This window comes from Tenebrio molitor, chromosome 9 (assembly GCF_963966145.1).
Source record: "Tenebrio molitor chromosome 9, icTenMoli1.1, whole genome shotgun sequence".
Taxonomy (NCBI): Eukaryota; Metazoa; Arthropoda; class Insecta; order Coleoptera; family Tenebrionidae; genus Tenebrio; species Tenebrio molitor.
This window is the reverse complement of record NC_091054.1, coordinates 9888475-9907298: the sequence shown is the minus strand read 5'-3', so window position 1 is coordinate 9907298 and position 18824 is coordinate 9888475. Positions and strand designations below refer to the sequence as shown.

General features: G+C 41.9%; 5 protein-coding genes across 9 annotated transcripts in view; 2 read left to right on the top strand and 3 right to left on the bottom strand.

Annotated features, from left to right (window-relative positions):
• beta4GalNAcTA (beta1,4-N-acetylgalactosaminyltransferase A) overlaps positions 1 to 2996 on the bottom strand; it is a 37489-nt gene extending 34493 nt beyond the window's left edge. For 3 of the 4 annotated variants that reach the window (XM_069059603.1, XM_069059602.1, XM_069059597.1), the window contains exon 1: positions 2748 to 2909. Coding sequence is in view for 1 of the 4 variants with exons in the window: in XM_069059604.1 (XP_068915705.1) it covers positions 2748 to 2761 (14 nt within the window). In the remaining 3 variants the exon portion in view is untranslated. Of the gene's footprint in view, positions 1 to 2747 lie in introns of all 4 variants that reach the window. The other variant, XM_069059604.1, reaches the window with a different exon arrangement.
• A 2959-nt stretch (positions 2997 to 5955) lies between these two features.
• LOC138139357 (low density lipoprotein receptor adapter protein 1-like) lies at positions 5956 to 11082 on the bottom strand. The gene is made up of 5 exons (XM_069059611.1): positions 10823 to 11082; positions 6912 to 7019; positions 6679 to 6859; positions 6265 to 6628; positions 5956 to 6212 (listed from the first exon to the last, which is right to left on the bottom strand). The coding sequence occupies exons 1-5, from the start codon at positions 10866 to 10868 to the stop codon at positions 6168 to 6170; spliced, it is 744 nt and encodes a 247-aa protein (XP_068915712.1). The 5' UTR covers positions 10869 to 11082; the 3' UTR covers positions 5956 to 6167.
• An 829-nt stretch (positions 11083 to 11911) lies between these two features.
• Positions 11912 to 16161, top strand: U2af50 (U2 small nuclear riboprotein auxiliary factor 50). 2 transcript variants are annotated; one of them, XM_069059593.1, is made up of 7 exons: positions 11912 to 12227; positions 12280 to 12424; positions 13298 to 13707; positions 13766 to 13926; positions 15326 to 15448; positions 15563 to 15880; positions 15934 to 16161. In XM_069059593.1, the coding sequence occupies exons 1-7, from the start codon at positions 12212 to 12214 to the stop codon at positions 16063 to 16065; spliced, it is 1305 nt and encodes a 434-aa protein (XP_068915694.1). In that variant the 5' UTR covers positions 11912 to 12211; the 3' UTR covers positions 16066 to 16161. The 2 variants fall into 2 exon arrangements, with proteins under 2 accessions (XP_068915694.1, XP_068915693.1); XM_069059592.1 differs by having other exon boundaries at positions 11946 to 12227; positions 13247 to 13707.
• Aos1 (activator of SUMO 1) lies at positions 16147 to 17575 on the bottom strand. Its single transcript, XM_069059605.1, has 5 exons — positions 17316 to 17575; positions 17092 to 17266; positions 16784 to 17040; positions 16551 to 16735; positions 16147 to 16489 (listed from the first exon to the last, which is right to left on the bottom strand). The coding sequence occupies exons 1-5, from the start codon at positions 17396 to 17398 to the stop codon at positions 16188 to 16190; spliced, it is 1002 nt and encodes a 333-aa protein (XP_068915706.1). The 5' UTR covers positions 17399 to 17575; the 3' UTR covers positions 16147 to 16187.
• A 24-nt stretch (positions 17576 to 17599) lies between these two features.
• LOC138139356 (tax1-binding protein 1 homolog) lies at positions 17600 to 18813 on the top strand. Its single transcript, XM_069059610.1, has 3 exons — positions 17600 to 17785; positions 17837 to 18035; positions 18088 to 18813. The coding sequence occupies exons 1-3, from the start codon at positions 17747 to 17749 to the stop codon at positions 18639 to 18641; spliced, it is 792 nt and encodes a 263-aa protein (XP_068915711.1). The 5' UTR covers positions 17600 to 17746; the 3' UTR covers positions 18642 to 18813.
• Positions 18814 to 18824: the final 11 nt, after the last annotated feature.

Below are 18824 nucleotides of genomic sequence, written 5' to 3'. Positions count from 1 at the left end.
CCTCTCTAGTAATTACTAATTACATATTTTAGTATTTTTTTTTATTATGTTACTTTAGATAGAGAACTTTGCAATGAATCCTTTGGAGCGATTTTTCTTTGTTGAATTTTTTTCCGTCATTATCCTCTCGAATAAACGTCCATAATCTGCAAGTCGGGTGGCACGGAAGGTCCGCAAAAGGGTCTTTAAATATTGACAGCCTTCTGCTCCATATCGGGACGGTAGTTCCGCCAACATTAACGCCATCGGCCAGGACACCCGAGAGAAGCTTCAGGAATTACGAAAATATTCCTGAATCTGCCGAAACTGTTATAGAGGGGCCGATCCGATAAACTTTCTTCCGACACCGTCTCATGAATTATTGAATCCTGCTACCGATACTCCCTCTCCGGAACGCGAAAATTCCACCAAATCGTATGCGAACTCTAATACGGTCCCCGAAAATCCCTAAATAATAACCCCGGATAAAAAAAAATAAAACGACACGGAGGGATTTTCCCTCTTATGTTTCCTCATGTAGAATGCAATATGTTCCGGTTCATGGTCCATTTTTCCCCTCCAGGATCGCGTTATTGTGTTTCAACATGCCGGTTCATCTTCGTCGAATACTTCTCCAGATCTGCACGACAGACGGAACTCCGTCCACTCGAACGTCGAACCTCGGATTTACGACTTTATTAACGATAAACAGCTTCACGGCAGCGCCATAAACGCTCCGCAATTAAGCGAACTGTTCGAACCGCGACCGCCGCTGGTCACGTCCGAGATAGACTCGCACCGTCAAAAGTGAGTTAAATTGAAACGAACGGCGAACGTCGAAATTCGTGACACTGCACCTTAAATTTATTGACCACGAAATATTTACGCGCCGGAACACACCACTCGGTTTGTTTATGCAAAGAAACCGTTAAAATCGTAATGGGACGCCCACGTGGCGGGATAAAACCCCGCATTTTTTGCACCGTTGTAAAACGATTTGCGCGGGTGGAGGCTCCCAGATAATTAAACACCGACAAACTTATGATCTCGAGGATCACCAACAGATGATAAAGCCGCAGGGCTTCATAAATGTTTATTACATCATAGTTGGCTGTGATTTATGGTACACCAATACATTTGCCGTCTCTTCTAAATTGTAAATTTGACATTTGACATCTCGTAAACGTCACTTGTTGGTTTTCGTTGCTTATCATTTTTAAAAGCGTTAATTGAAGTTTTGTGAGTCAAGGGAAACAGAAACACTTTCTAACTGAATGAATATTTTACATAATATCCGAATTTTATAAACCAAGAAACGTCTTTGGCGGCCCATATTAAAGATGTAATCAACAGATTTGTTTGGGGCGGAAGTACAAATAAAAGAAAAACCACTGAATTAAATTGCATTATCTTAAAGCCCCTTGTTTTTAGGCAACCAAGTAATCACATTAGTTGCTTTTAGGAATAGTATAGTTACGCTATGTACTGTAGGCGGCCAATTTCGCACACAATTTAACTTTATTGCAACTGCATATGTCATTTAAAGAAATAAATGTCTACTGGTCTGGATTTAAAGTAGTCTGATTGACAGGTAGAGTACGATAGAACGAGCACACGGGACAATCGAGTGTCAAGTATTTGTTTGATCACTAGTTACAAAGCTTTATTGGTGTTTTTTGCAACGGAACGAGCCGCCAACCATCTGCTCCTTGGGAAGTGGAGTATTGATTTATTTATGCAAGAATAACAGTACTATTCTGTTCTGTTTTGTGTAGGCAATGAGAATATCATTAGCAGGAGAAAATTCACCGGAGTTGTCATAATTGTCACCATGACAGTTGGAAGAAACGAAATGTCACTAACTAGCATTTGTGAGACGTCGTGGGTCCCACAAACAGGAACTATTATTGAATTCTAGAGTCAATTAGAGGAGCAAAGTTGACGGGAAGAGTTCACTAAAATTGTTTTTGTTGTTTTTGGTAATAAAGTCGCTTATCGATCGGTCATTTTCTCCGCCAATCGGTACCACATCGTGGCAAAACAAGCTATAAAAACGTGTTGTAAAGTTTAAAGTGTGCGGATCGATTGTCTTCGATCGGGCTCAATTTGATCGAACGTGTCGAAGCGCACATCAGAAATGCCAGATGACTCTTCGGAGCGGTTTCGAAGGTAGGATCGAGTGCGACGCACCACGTAACTCTATCCGTCCGGGGGCGGCGGGTATATCATGATAATCGCAGCTTTGTGCAATCGAGGGGGCTTTATCGCCCAAAAGGACGTTATGGTCACGGAATCGATACGAACCGCCCATTTTTGCGTTATCTGACACATCGTCTGACATGTGAAGGCCCCACGAATCGATTCGATCAGTCCGGACCTGGACCGACACTTTCCACGAGATCTCGCTGCTGGTGAACGCGACTCGGCGATAACGACTCCTGCTGCTGCATTCTTCAGAATGTCATCATCATCTGGGCCACGCGTGCCAACGTAACAATCGGTTGACGCAAGTGTGCATACAATTGTTGCAACATTTAAGACGGCGTGTCGTTCGCGATTTGTTTGTCTGGGGTTGACAGGAGTGCGTTAATCGCAGCCGCGCTCATTAACCGAATCGTTAATCGGCGAAGGGTCGCGTGCGCCTTATCAGATTGATCGGAAAACTTTCAGCGCCGGTCATTATTAGTTAATAACCCCGATCGTGTTGTCGTACGCGAACATATGTCGAATTAGCACTTTCGATTTCTGACGCGTTCTGCGTGACTAACCTCTCGTGCGGCATTTCTGTGATTGGGCCAGTGATGCGTCGCGGTGTCCTCACCAGGTCGTCTGCATGTCAGCACTCGCGACTTCCTCCTGTTCACAGCGGCTGACGTCGCACCGACACCACCTCACCTCCGAGAAGAAACGCGAAATGTTCGAATCCGCTAGGTGGGAAAGACGTTGCGAGCGCTCGCCCCACCACAGCCGTCAAGCCTAGTCGAGACGTACGTTGTCGCGACCACTTTTTCGCCGACACGGATTTTTAATCGTCCGACGGTAATCAACGGCAGAAATGCACGACCGCGACTTCGCTCCACGGCCGAGTGCAGGAGGGATGATTGGGTTGTCGGCGGTGTGCACTGGACGTGGAGGGGTGGTCGCCCGGTAGGTTGGGAAGGCGCCAGGGCCGGACTCGCCGCCACCCGGAGACTTCGCGCCGCTGGTTTTCGAACCGTTCCAACGCTTCCGCGCTCTCTTTCGCTTGTTTTTTTAACAGAGTTGCCGAGTTTATTGCTCAATTTAATTACAGACCGCACAGTTTCTATTGCGTGACGGTGCTTAATCGATTGTGGCACATCAAAGGGAGGCGCTTCGTGTTTTTACTTTTTTTCCGGTCGTTTTCATGAAAATTATGCACTTCAGTGTATCGACTGTTTGTGCTATCGAAAAACAGGTAACATGCTTCAAATTGTCGTTCATTTATCGATAGTCGTTAAACTGTCAGCTCCGACAGCTGTCACACAAAATATACTTTCTATTGTTTTGTTATTATGTTTATGATTTCGTCTTTTTTTCTATGACAGATGACTTGCTACTTCTTACACTGAGGGAAAAGTGTGAAAACAAGTCTGGTCCAACGTCCGAGGGTCCGGTTTTTCCATGATGCGGTCACGAACTGTTAACAGAAAAGCGGAAAACTTGTTTTATCTATGAAAAAATTGAATTGTAGAAACATGAACCTAACCTTATTCGCTCAGTAAATATCACAACACGTGACGATAAAATACTCACTTTTTAAATATGTTGTTCGTGACGAATTGTGCTATTACGGATTAACTGACAGGACAGGAACGAAAATTACATTTTAATCAAATTACCTACATGAAACATAACTTTCAAATACTGACACTCACCGAAAAATGTGGTGAAATTACTACCAACCACAGCTACCAACTCAACAAAAAATATGTGTTGTAAAGTGTCTACTCTCTTGTTTAGTTATGACTTTCGCTAAATTAACAACTTATATTATTTTAAATAAACACAGTAAATACACTAATCTTGACCTACCCTATCTTGCGATAGTATCATTTTTCACGTAAAAATGAAAAACGGAGATATTCCAAGAATAAATAAATGGTGTCTAGACTGTTATACTTCGTCCAGCGAGAGATTGGGAGATTTTAAATTGTAGGCTTTGTAATCCAACACCACAAAATGCACTAGAATACATTAATTAGCATAATTTCAGGGCAAAAATGTTACTGCTTGAAGAATATATTTCAAATTTTACCTGCGCTAGGTGCTAATTTCTCTACGTAGAATTTTGTGATTTTTATGTCAACCAATCTCTCGCTGGACAAACTATACATTGTTTATCTTGTGCCACATTGTGCTAATTTAATGTGTTCAGTAATAGCGAATTCTAAAAGTAAAGGTAAAAAATGCCCCTCTCGAATAAGTGAGGTTATGCTGTTGTTGTAAATAATGTTATATTTTCTATGGTAGAACCAAACCTTTCCCAGTTCTGCTGTAGATTCATGGTTATCAAGCTAACTTGCACAATACAGAAATATCCAACCCAAAACACTGTTTGTATTTTTTCTAATTTCTACAATTATACAATTTTTGTCAAAAAAAAGCAATCATAAATCATAATTTGGAGAATCAAAGTGATATAATATTACATAAGTCGAGTTTATTACTCTCTACTTGATAAAATAGTAGTTTATTCAACGAGTTCGTGTGTAATTTGGGTTTTTTTTTTGGCATGAGTGGGCCAGTTTAAAACTCGAGTGAAACGAGAGTTTTAAAGGTCCACGAGTGCCAAAAAACGCCAAATTTACACAAGAACGGGTTGAATACAACGTTTTTTTGTTCGGCAAGCCCCTTAAAGGCTCCAAATCGCTGAAAATGTTTAAAATTAGCTTGACGTTTCGTTTTGACAAGTTGTGAAATTTATCAAAATCCGTTCACACAGGAGAAAATTCTCAAATTCTGACAGTGTCGAACTAAAAAATAAATTTGACAGATTAACCTTATAGTTCTTTCTGCTTTATGCAGTTGGCAGCTTTGGTCTGTGCTCGCAGAAATATTCAACTAATTTGTATTTGTTTGAGAGTTACTGCAATTACATTTACTTGTTTTAATTGTCGCGTTTCGTAAAAAAATATATCTCATTTCATGTTTACAAGATCTCATTTGACGTTTTCGTTATTTGATACTTTGACAGATTTTCCCCCAAATACAACTTACACCACACAATTTTGTAAGATTCACATAAAGGAGTGGACGGTCTGTAATGAGTACCTAATGACTCAGGATATAGTTTTTTTACCTTGTCTTTTTTATCAATGTTATTTTTTTCTGATTTGTGTAATGTCAAGTTAAGATACTCAACCTTAACGTTTAAACTCTTCAGTGATTGAAATGTTCCATATTCAACTTTCTAGTTTCCTGCTTTCCATGTTTTTTCCCAAAATTCAGTAAGTACAGACCGACTCAACTGTCATTTTTTGACAGTTCTCCCTGCGAACTGTCACACATGTCTCCCCTTTGCCACTTTCGTACAACCAGCTTCGCTTCATCATCTAAACCAGCAGGAGTAAAAATCTTCCTTTGGGCCCCGTCGGGATCCTGGCGCCGCCTCTGCGCCGCAACAGCTGGCGCTTTCATATCGACGGTAGACAAGGACAGCACCGTCCATCTTCCGAATCTCCATCTCCCTCCCCACAGAGATCCGCATTCATCCCGGCCTTCTCTCCAGGACGCCGGCGTCGCGACGCGCCTGCGTCGGCCTCGAGGACGTCGCGATGCTCGATTCTGGAGGGGAAGCCCCTTTCTCGGAACGTATTTCATTCATTAAGTGGCCGCATTGGAAAGCGACGCGTGTTTGCGCCCAACAAGCACCGCACACACGATCCATTTTCCTCGAGACGTCCGTTCGAGATCAGTTCGCACCACCGACCAAGCGGACAAAGTAAACGTCACCGCTCCTATCGAGTATTTATTCAAGTTAAAAAAATAATAATAATAATGACGGCGAGCCGGCGGCTGGACTCGCACAAGACGCGAGTCCACCAAAGACAGCACCACAAAAATTCTAAAAGCTGCGAATAATTTACGCTCGAGTAGTTAACCTAAAGTTCTACGTCTACACAGAGTACAAGGATACATGAGCTATAGAGATATGTACATCACGTTACTTAAGCCATTATTAAGTCTGTTTTGAAGTCGTCGTCAAAGCACACCTGAAAGTGCAAGGATGAGTCGAAACCGACCAACATTACGACCTACCCTTACCCAGTGGCTGTTCTCCTGACAGGGGGGCCTCCCGAAATCGAACGATTGATTTTCCGTGTCCGGTTCGTCATCAAAATCGATTAGTTTTTCCTCGACGATGTCGCTCTCCGCGCTCTTCTTTCCTTCTTCCTTCTGGTTGATGTTGTTCCTCTCGTTCTCCTTCGAGGTGAACTCTTTCGTCGACGGCATGATCCTCCAGGCCTCGTAGGCCGTGCCGAAGGCGTGCGCCACCGCCAACGTCACCGTCTCCGCCATCTTTCTTTTCGGACAGATGAAAGCGTGGCACTCCATGGTCTCGTGGGAGTCGGTCGAGACGAAAGAGAATACTTGCCGGTGGGTGGGATCCGTCGAACAATTCGAGATTCTGCAATGGGACAAGTCAGTTCCGGAGCCGAAGAGGGACTGGAGACGGACCTGTATATGGAAATTTTCAATATGTCGTTGCCTTCCAAGTCTGTCACCACAATTCCTTTGAGGGAGATCGCTATGTGGACTCTTTGCAGCTTCTTCCTCCCAGCTTTGGTCACTTTGATTATATTCTTGACAGCCTCGGTGCTAATGTTGTCCCCTGTCATTTTCTCCACTACGGTACTGCCTAAAGAAACAACCTACTCAGCACTCCCGTGTATACTTGGTTGCCTACCCACCTAAATATTTTAGTTTAAACGTGATCACATCATTTTCATTTTCGATCATTTCCATTTGTTCCGACTCTGCTTCTTTCGCATTCTGCAGCGCCAGTTCTTCTGATAATTCTGCAAATTTAAAAAAAAAAATCATAATCATGACAATCTAATCGGTGTGTTGTGACAGGTGTTAACACAGTCCTAGCTTGATCCGGATTGTTCTGAGAACTGTCACAAATCTTGTCCGACCGCGATCTGCGTCTTATTAGTTCGATATTGCACAAATCGTGTCGCAAGCGACTTTCTCGAATTGTCAAATAACAAAAATAGTTGCCCAACTGTTTGCAAACACGTAAAAAGTGCAAGTTTCCAAACATTTCCGGATGAAATGATAAGAGCCGTGCACAAACACGAGAGTGCGTGGTATTCCTCGTAATTGCGTAATCCATTCATCGCATTTCGACTATTTTGACTTTCTGATAACATCGATTAGAAGAATTTTGACTTCGACCCCGTCTGACGCGCAAATGGTCAAGTAAAAGCGTAATTTTCAGCGAATCGTTTCGCAAATGGAAAGTTTAATAACGGCGGAATAATGGTCCAGGCTCCAGGTTCGCACAGGTGATTGGCGGTTCCTCGTACCGTAACGTCGGCAAAGAAAGATCGTCTGGCGGCGACTTTTCGTCATTTTCACTCCTTTTAGAGATGAGTGGAAAGTTGGCAATTAAAGGTCAAAATGGCGCGAGTCGCTCCGTAATGGCGTAATTGCGGCGCTGATCCGGTTTAATCAAAAGTCGCTTCCGCGCGTCTCCTAACCTCAATCGCGACCAACATCTGACAATCTTTATCTTTAAGGTTGAGAGTTAATGTAAACACGATCGCAAAAAAATTCACCAGACGTGATTCGCACCAAGAAGACGAATTTGAGGAGTCAAGGGTACTAACCCCATTAACGTTTTTATTTGCTGAGTTACTGCGTTTCGCGTTTCTTACGGTTTATTAAGACAATTACTTTCCCGTACGACCAGGCGATAGGTGTACAATACGTAGGAAGTGACAGGACGGAAAGAGTGACGTCAAATATTTTTTGTGACGTCACACTTGCAGATTTTGTCTTAATGAACCAACTAGTCAGGGATCCTGATTCGTCTCGTTGTTGTGGCTTTAAGGTCATGGATTTAACTTTGCAATTAGTTTCTGCGGAAGTACTACTAGGTCAGTTGACGTGTCTCGTCAACGACGAGTCTTGACGTAGCTGGAGACGCGAAACATTTTTTACCTTCGAGTAACGACAGCATGTCAAGATAATATGGGCAGTTGGTCAAATGCTACATTTAAAATAAATTGATCAGATGAAAGTGAAGGTGGTGAATGTGTAATCAGAAACCAGGCAGTCTGTAAAAAGATTAATCAGTCAAAAAACAATCAATTGATCATGAAGATTAAACATAATTCATCGGCCAAATTTTATTTCGTGATCGAGTCTTGGTTATACGTCGATTATTTGATTGATCATTTAAATTAATTATTTAAGCAAAATTAGTCATTTTAGTTCAATTATGTTTTTATTTATTACATATTTTGATCACTTCAATAGTCACTAGGAATAGATTTCTAAATCAAATGTTGATAAATTTATCATAATTCCGGACAAAAAATTCACTGTAAGTAGTATAGTGCATAATCACATTCAACTGATAATAATTATTATTCATATTTTGAGATTAGAAAAATATTTACAATAATAAACATTCGATAAAATATGATGTTTAAAATTTTATTAAATTTGAGCAGTTGCGTAGTTAATTGATCAAGTAACTAGTAATTGAAACAAACTTTCAAAAAATCATTTTAAATACATCATCCAAACAAAGACCTACCTACTTGACTGCATCATTGTTAATTGTTTGATCAGTAAATATTTTTTTAAAGAATTGTAAGGGACCCAAAAATTGATTTCGTTCTATGCAAAAATTTCAATAATTTTTACAAAATAAACAATCTCTAAGGTAAATTTTTTAATGATTGGTAAAAATAATTGATCTTGTTATGAAGAAAACCAAATTATCTGAGCACATTCAAAATCAATAAAACTTCGATTGCTTCGTTACCATGATTACCTACCATGTCTAACTATTATAAAATGATCACCTAAAAAACAATTTCTGATAATAAATTCGCTTTTATGAGTCAAGTTCATCTGCATTGCCTGTTTTTCTTTAATCTTGATAATGATCAATAAGGAACATTATTAACCAATCAAATTAATTTTTAATGATCATAATGAATTGTTCTCTTCATCATTAAACTAAAAAGGATTATTTTAGTGCTGAGTACACTTTTCATAAGCAAATCATTTATTATCCGATCAAGTTTAATTTTCTAGATGGAAAGAATTAAATCCTTTGCAAAATTGTATTTTTATGTATATTAAATAGCCATTTAGTCTACCTAATTGCAAACAAAACCTTAACCGATAGCTCATTTGATTGATTTTATTGTCAACTATTTTCAGTCAAGAAATAGTGATCATTTAAACAATCAGTAAAAAAGAGTTTAAGTAATCAACGATCAATAAATATTTTCCCATCGTTTTGTTCCACAAAACGTCCCAATTGAATTTTGCAAATTTCTGTAAAAGTAAACCGTGACGCTTGTTTTTTCATTATTCTGACATTTAAGAACAAAGACAGTCGAGACTCCACTGACCACAAGGTAATACAATACATTAAAGTTACGTAATGTTTATTTAAAGCTCCACAATAAACAACTGCATATTAACAAAACAAAGAGAGCATAATAAATTTATGTTGATTTCATTCCAATTTCGTATACTGTCAAAATTTGAAGCGCGTATCATGTCAGCCGTAACTGTCAAAGTGACAACCACGGCACACGTTGATTTTTCGGTTCGTCCAAGCCCAGACGGACCGAATTCTTCGTCGCCTGATGCAAATTCCTCAGGACCTTCTCCCATCAGCACGTAAAATATGTAACGGTCGCGACAATGGAATTAATCGGAAATTTAATAAACACTGCATCATCGCGTTACGTTTTCGAAATTCGTCGATGGGGCAACGTTCCGGTAACCTTCAGGGTAATCTCGTTTTTGCGCGGATCAAAAATGGGAGTCGACGTCGGCTGCTCCTTCACCTGATGCAACACCATCCGTGAGTTACGGTCCTACCTCACAGATAATTGCACGAATTGCACGGGCTCGTTCTCCTCGAGGTAATTGCATAACGGCGAGACCGTCGAAAAAAAGCGAGGGGAAAAATTTTCCGGTGAAGGCCGAGGGAGAAAACTGCACCGCACCGGAAGCCCTCCGCTGTCCAATTACCGAGTGGTAAAAGTGTGGAATTCCAGAAAAACGCAACAATCACATTTGTTTCCTATCATTAACATATATTAAACCGGAGTCGTAACAATTATCGGATAATTTTATTCCGGGATAATGGCGTCTAATGAGCGGGTGAATTAATGCGCACTCGATATTAAGGACGCGTTGTCGATAATTACAACCCGCGAGTACCGAATTTGCATTTTATCGGCGCCGCCGCCGCTATTGCATCATGCGAACCAGCTCTGGGGTCGACTTGTTCTCGCTGCATCCGACAGCGAGTACCAAATCCGCGGTTCCACTTGTCCTCGGGCGCGTGTTTCCCGTACCAGTCGAAGAGGGTACCCAGCGGTACCGAATCTCAGAGATAATTCATTTGCATAAACAATTACTAGAAATTCCTACGGCTAATAAAATTCCAAACGTAAACAATTTATTAATAACGAAACGCCGATAACGACGACTCGCGGTAATTATCCTTATCACGGACCCACCACGGTAACAGGACTATTTATAACGCACCCCCGAGCGGGACGTCATCCTGGAGCTTTCGCACAACAAAAATCGACAGAAATATGAAATTTGGACTCACTGTGGTGCTTGCCGTTAGTCTTCCAGATGCTCTTCAGGAACGCCATTTCGTCAGAATACTCTTCCACACTGAAACTCTCGTTGGACGTCCGGCCCGTGGTGCGACCTGATCGCAATTAAAAAAAATACAATCGGAGAGCGCGCTTATAAATTCGCGTCTTTACTAATCACCGGCTGATCGGTGAATGTCGACTTGTTTGGTAGCTATCAAGCAAGAAGCCATGAATCTTTTCCATGGCAAGATATGATCTTAGGATTTTACGCGTCTGCTCTTGAAATATCTGTCTACTTTCCGCGAATTACTCAATCATCACATGTTTGTCGCCGCCAATTGGTCCTCTTTCGCAAAGTCGATCGATTCGTGGCGACACACTGCGAGAGTGTGGTACCTGGTACTGAAATTACCTGTAATTATCACAAAAACGGGACAGTTTTTGCGGCTGCAGAAAGCGCAGCATCACTGTCACAAGTGGAATCGGAGAATCGAGCGGATGTGAATTTTTCACCTGTCATATCGTCCTCCTGTCACTTATACGTCAAGTGCAAGACTAGAGCCGGTCCTGACCATTTGCATTGCATTTGAAAAAATAAACAGATTAAACGTGTCGGTGATAAAAATGCAAGGTGACTGGGTTGCTGATCGAGGTGACGTGCCCTTTCGCAAAATTCGATAAAATCCAGAGTCTGCCTTGGTAACAAAAGCTTCACACTCGGCTCTAGTAAAGTTCAGCGACATTTTTCGAGATAATAACAAATTAATAATAAATTGTTTGTATAAATTTATCTATACGCTCTTTGAAAATATTTTTAGTCTGATGTATTGTTACAAAATATGTTTTTCAAGTCCTGTCGCGTGTTTACAAAGGTCGCACCGCTAAAGAAAATAAAATCGTGCGTTAACACTCCAATCTGAGCGAAACGTGTCATCAATTATGTTATTACGTCCGATTACGACCCGATATCGCTTTATGGATATTAGTCGTTAATATCGTCTGGATACGTCCCTGGACTTTTCTAAAATCAAACAAAACGCAATCGCCGGCACTGAGCCCAATCTATATTTACCTCCGACTGATAATTCTATAAATAGTACTCGGCTAGTACAATTGTGGGCGCCATAAACACAAAAATCCTTAAATAATCAGGATTATTCTCTTTTGAAAGTGTCAAAGTGCCGCCATCTGTCACAATTTACCGACCGAGCGCTACCCATGAGTCCCAGTGACGTCCGCTCTCGCCGCCATTTTGCGCGTTTTGTTGTGGTGAAAACTGAAAACAAACGTGAATGCTAGTGCCGTCGTAAAAGAGTGGAGACGTTATAATTGTTGTGCGTGAAGAGTCGCGTCTAGGGTCACAGATCGAGTGGTGAAACAGTCCGGTGGCGGTGACAATGGGGGAGGAGAAAGGTGAGTCGGCGGCGCCGGTTTCGGCCCCTATTTACATGAGATTTACGGGTAGATGGCAAGGGGAACGAGAGAGAAAGGAGCAGAGAACGGGGTGACCGGGACAAGGATCGGAGGCGGCGGTCCAGGTCCAGGGAGCACAGGAGACGGTCCCGGTCGAGGAGCAGGGACCGGCGCAGGAGGAGCAGATCTTCGTCCGCGTAAGTTTAAAAATAAAGTCGATGTGCCAAGTTTTGAATTGGATTTCGATGTTGGGGGGCGGCGGGGAGGCTCGTTTTTGAGAGTGAGGCGCGAATCATGCAGTTTAGCCGCACTTCTACAACAATTTCAGTCAAAAGTTTATTAATGTTTATAAAGCGTGGTAGATTTGGGGATATTTGTCATACTCGTGAACCATGTTGGTAACACTGTCGCGCTGGATTTGTTTTCAAAGCTCGCTCTGCCAAAATAATTTCGTTGCGGTGTGAAATAGGGACAGATTAGATTTGACGATTGACGATTTCTCGGAATGGAAATAGGAATTTTTTAATCAGATGCGCAGACATTTGCCGAACGCATTTGCTCAAAATCAACTTAAATTGCTAATTATCGCAAGGTGATTAACCCAACTGTCATTGTTACAATAAAAGTTTTTATAGTCCAGGCTGGCCTTGCAAATCTATGCCGGCAACATGGTGATTTACATTCTTGACATAAACATTGAGAAAAATAATAAGTAAATATTGAAGTCGAGGAATTTTAAGTGAAATTAACTTGATCAGGATAAAGTCAGAACTCTGTTTCATTTTCACACAAATTGATACTTTCGTTGCGTGGCAATTAAATTAAATCACACATTAAAAATACATTTGTCCAGATCTCATTTACATCAACGAGAGCCGCATGTCGAATTTTCACTTGCACCCTCCAACATCGGTTGGCCTTCAAGGCTCCAATTTGAAAGCATCGTTGTTTTGTTTGTGTACTGTATTTTTAATGATTTTTGCCCCTGTGACAGTTCTACACTTGACTATTTGTTAAAGATCCGCCTCGAAGGACCAACAGCAGTTGACAATGACTGTGTTCGCTTCCAGGAACCGTCACAAGAGTCACTCGCGTAGGCGTAAACCGTCTCTGTATTGGGACGTGCCCCCTCCGGGGTTCGAGCACATCACCCCTTTACAGTACAAGGCTATGCAGGCGGCGGGTCAAATTCCGGCCAACATCGTTGCGGACACGCCGCAAGCCGCCGTGCCGGTGGTCGGATCGACGATCACGCGACAGGCCCGCCGCCTCTACGTCGGCAACATACCCTTCGGGGTGACCGAGGAGGAGATGATGGAGTTTTTTAATCAGCAGATGCACCTGAGCGGTCTGGCTCAAGCCGCCGGCAATCCGGTCCTGGCGTGCCAGATCAATCTGGACAAGAATTTCGCTTTTCTGGAGTTCAGGTCCATCGACGAGACGACGCAGGCGATGGCGTTCGACGGGATCAATTTTAAAGGTTGTCAACGGAGTGATGTGAAAAGGGGGAGATTGACTAGATGGTGGGTTTTTTTTAGGTCAAAGCTTGAAGATTAGGCGGCCGCACGACTATCAACCTATGCCAGGTATGGCCGAAAGTAGTATTAGTGTTCCAGCGGGGGTTATCAGTACGGTCGTGCCCGACTCTCCGCACAAGATCTTTATCGGAGGACTACCGAATTACTTGAACGAGGACCAGGTAATTGCGACGTGTGACAACACCGAGAGCGAGTTGGTGAGGTGGTGGTCGCCGCGACGATCAAGTCCCTTCAAGGGGGCTTTATCGTCGACGAGGCGACCTTGAATGGGTGTCTGTAATTATTCCCTTCCCTTTTTCTTAGTTTTTAGCCTCTATCACTGGTCACTTCACGCCAAAACAGCAGTTCACAGTCAGTCAGTTGAATTCTAGCCTACGTTCAAATTTGCAGGCTTTTCACAGGTTCTGGGAATTTTTTCAGGGCGGTTTTTTCGCACTGTAGATTATTACCATCGTGATTTCGCCCCGTCGCCTTCTCTTTCAGCAAAAGTAAATTCAAAATTCACCAAAAAAAAAAAACAATCGAATCGATTCGTTCGGGAAAATTTGGAAACACATTGTTTAGGTTTCAGCTCGCAGTGGTAAAAATTCGCAGGGGATGACAGCAGAAAGTAAAAAAATATATAATAATTACGACGTATTGCAGGAGGCTCGGGTGGCGCGTCCGTCGAAGGGCGTCCGATCGTCGTTCGTTTTTCGGCGGGCGTGCCATTTTACAGGTTTTCCGAAAAAGTAAAATTAACGATCGCAACAGGATCGTGAAAATCGATGGGTCTTTCTTGTCGGGGGTTTACAGGTTTTTCAGTAAAAAAATCGAGCGAAAGACGATCGTCGACCGCCAACGGTCGGCGTTTGTTTTTCGCAGCACGTGAGCATCTTCAGCATTTCAGGTCGAACGGAAAGTTGCAGGTGCTGTAAATGTGTTTTATTTCAGGCGTTGCATTTTTATACGAAAAAAAAAATTGATAGAATATATTTTAAAAAAGTCGCAAGTAAATTTTGGGGGGTCGGCGTGTTTTTCAGGTGCTGAAAAAAGTAGTAAACGATAAGGTCGGCAAAAATTGGCACACCGTGATGGTATTGTTGTTGTAAAGTAAATGAAAATATATTTTTGTGCAAACTTTTCTCATGTTACCTTTTGCTTTGTTTGCCCTATAGCTAGGGTTTCCATGTCGGTCCCTATAAAGAGCTATGAACACGACTCAAATAAACTTGAACGCCTTGTGGAATATCAGGCAAGTGTCATTATAGTTCACAGACAGCGAGATACGGTACTTTTCAATGAGAGTTTTTTAAATCTGACTGGCTTGGGGCTCCAAATCGATTTTGTCAAAGTTGTAAAAACACGACGGGTTTTTTTAGGGACGTTTTTCTTTTTCTCGTCACGTCAAAATTATTATTTTTTTGTCAATCAAATTGTACTGCACGAGATTCTGTAAGTTTTTTTCCCATAAAGTTGCCCGTTTGCACCCACACTCAAGACCGAAACGTACACGCTTGGGTTTGGGTGCAAAGTGATCGATTTCGCTCTTCACAATACTGATTTATTCGTGTTTGGTAGGTGAAAGAACTGTTGATGTCATTTGGACAGTTAAGGGCCTTCAATCTGGTCAAAGACACCGCCTTTGGACTGAGCAAAGGCTACGCTTTTGCCGAATACATCGACATCACGATGACAGATCAGGTGAGTTGGAACAAAAACCGGCGACCAATCGCTGTGCTGCGTTCGCAACGCACTCTAGCGTCATTGGTGGATAACATAACTTCTTCCGGCTGACACTGGATTGATTTCCGTTAGGCGATCGCTGGCTTGAACGGGATGCAATTAGGGGACAAACGCCTGATAGTCCAGAGGGCGAGCGTGGGGGCCAAGAACACGACGGTCTTGCCCGCGGTTCAAATCCAAGTGCCGGGTCTGAGTCTTGTGGGGGCGTCAGGACCCGCCACCGAAGTTCTCTGCTTGTTGAACATGGTCACGCCTGACGAGCTCAAAGACGAGGAAGAGTACGAAGACATTCTAGAAGATATTAAAGAAGAATGCAACAAATACGGCGTCGTTCGAAGTATAGAAATTCCGAGACCTATAGATGGCGTTGAGGTGCCGGGATGTGGAAAAGTGAGGGGGAGTGGAGGAAGTTCAAACAAAACGATAACGTTGATGTGTTTCAGGTGTTCGTCGAGTTCAACTCAGTTTTGGATTGCCAAAAGGCCCAGCAGACTTTGACTGGACGAAAGTTCAGTAATAGAGTGGTGGTCACGTCTTACTTTGACCCAGATAAGTATCATAGGAGAGAATTTTAAGTTAATTAAGGATCAAATTTCGTAACGTTTCTATCAAGTTATCAATTGTATTGTGTAATTTCTGGCAATTAAATAAATAAGTAGCCTTAATAATAATTTTATTAGAAGTGTTAAAAAATCGTCTAGGCCCCCACACTCAGTTCCTTCCCGCTGTAAGTTACCGGATCGAAAAGGAAAATGTTGTTGATTGTGACTTCCTTGTGCGAGACGGCTTTGATGACTTCTTGCGCGATGACTCCGCCGAGGATCGCGCAAACCGGCGCCAACTCGCCGAACAAGAGCTCGTACAAGTTGTCCAGTTTTACGTTCGAAAACTGGTAGAGATCGATCATGTCCGACGCGATGGTTTTTAATTTTTCTACGTCGTCGCTTTTTTGACTGGGGTCGGGCTCTCTGTCGGTTTGTTTCTTGAACTCTAAAAGCGCTGAAGAGAAGTTGTACAGTAGCGTCGATTCCAAAACCTTTGTTGAAACAAATACACTTACTTAACATGCAGATGAACAAGTTGTTGGGGCGCGACAATTTTTTTATCCCTATTATGTCCTGTTTTGTGTTTGGTAGAATCAACACCTTGTTCAGAGGTGGATAGCTCATGTTGCCTTTTATTTTGACGGTCTTTTTCTCGCCGTCGTGACCGCGTTTCTGACCGGCTATCAACTGAACGCGATCCCTAAAGCCACCAATCAATAAAACAATCACAAATCGGTCAACAACTTACTCAAAATAATCGTGTTCCTGCAAGTCGGATACTGAAAAACCGAAAAATCCAAAAACGTCGCCGTATATGAATTTCACGCTGTGTTCCCGGCACACGTTATCTATTTTGAGAATGTGTTCGAATTTTATTTTAGTTGCAACTACGATGGTAAACTCCTTAAAGTAATCTGCAGATTTTGCAGAAACTGGTTCCGTGTCCGTCGCTATTTTGACTAAAGGATTCAAAGACTGCGCCCTAGGTAAAACCTCTTCGGCGATCTTAAAACAAAGTGTTATTTTTGTCATCATTGAACCATTTATAATACTTACTTTGCTTCCCACAGGTACTTTTTCGTGAAGCAGAAAATTGTGTAAAATATCGCTTTCCGTCACCACACCGTCGTCGAGAATCGTGAGAGAATTGATTCCTGACAAGAGGATATTTTTGGCGATTTCGGAACCCAAGCCTCTGATTCCGATCAACAAAACATTGGCGGCTCTCAACCTGTCGGAGAAAGTGAGGTTATGTTGTTTGACAAACTTGTAGTACTCACTTTTCTTGAGATTCTATCCCCCACAGGCGTATTTGTCTGTCGTAAAGTTCGGCCTCGGCGGACGATAATTGTTGTTCACTCATTTTCACTGCTTAATTTCAAAAACAATTAAAAATAAACCACTACCGGTGTTTATTGTTTGACCTAATGGAGACAGCATTGCCAACCTTGCAGATTGTGTTTATATTCGACAATTTGTTTATTTACCGTATTGTATTACAGGAATGCATGTCGGTTAGATTAAATAGGTGCACCCTGAGTGCTTTAGGCGATTATTATCGCAATTCAAGTTAAAAATGTTATCGTAACGTCGAGTATTTGTCATTTTATGGTGGTCATTGTCACATGACGACGCCATTTTGTCGTACGTCAAAATGAAAATGTAAATATTGAACAGTTTTATTAAACAAGTATTATTCGCAGTTCTTAAAATGGAAACAAAAATAGCGTTAATGTCCGACCAGCTAACGGTACGATTTTTTACACTTGTAGTGCGAAAGTTTGCTTAAATTTAGATTTAGGTGAGATTTGTCGAGGTCCTAGAGCGATACCCATACAATGAAGACATAGAGTGTAGATACATGTTGAACAATTACAAAGTCCAGGACGGCGATCGGGTCGCTATATTCAAGATGGGGTGGAAGTCACTGCGAAATTACGTTTTATTTGAGTGGGCTGTCGACTCATCTTTAGCAAACTTAAGTTCAGTCATTTTCAGCAGTAAGGGTGTTTTCTTTAAAGTTGAAAAGTAGCTCAGTTGTGTTTGTTGTAGAGTACGACCTCCCAAACAGCCCCAATGATTTGTATCAATTCTGTTACATCAGTGGAGAAAATGTTGTTCAAGGTATCAGTACCCCATTCCAAATAAGCGGGGATGAACCTAAATCCACGTTTAAGTTAAGTTCGCCGCCGAAAAAAGACGAAAAAAACCTGCACTTGAGACAGTTGTTGACGTTAAAAGACCAAGAAATTTTGCGATTAAAAGAGGAAAATGCCATATTGCGGGAATCCCTTAAGTCTATGGTAGAGCAAAGGAGGTGTCAGAGGACCAAAAACTACGACGACGACATTAACGAGTTGAAAGACGTGACGAAAAAATTGAAAGACGCTATTTTGGGACAGCAAGTCGAAATGGAGTCTTTGAAAATCGAGATCAAAAAAGACAGAGCCAGTCAAAAAAATTTAATGTTGGAAAAAATCCTCGCGGAGAAAAAGTTCGACGCGATTAGTAGAAAAAGCGAGAGCAGTAATATTAAGAGGCTCAATTTTGATTTTGACATAGGAAATCTGGAGTCTGTCCCACCGTTTCCATTTAATTGTTCTTAAATGTCGTGTACCCAATGTTTGTAATTTGTAACGCTTAACTTTACTCTTAGACGCTCTCGATTGAGATTAACTTTGTAAACAATTACGATAAAAATGTATATAAATGACCGACCAATCGCTATAAGCTTTGTCGGTGACCACCGTGGTGAATAAACAGATTAAAGTCGACAAATCGATGTTTTT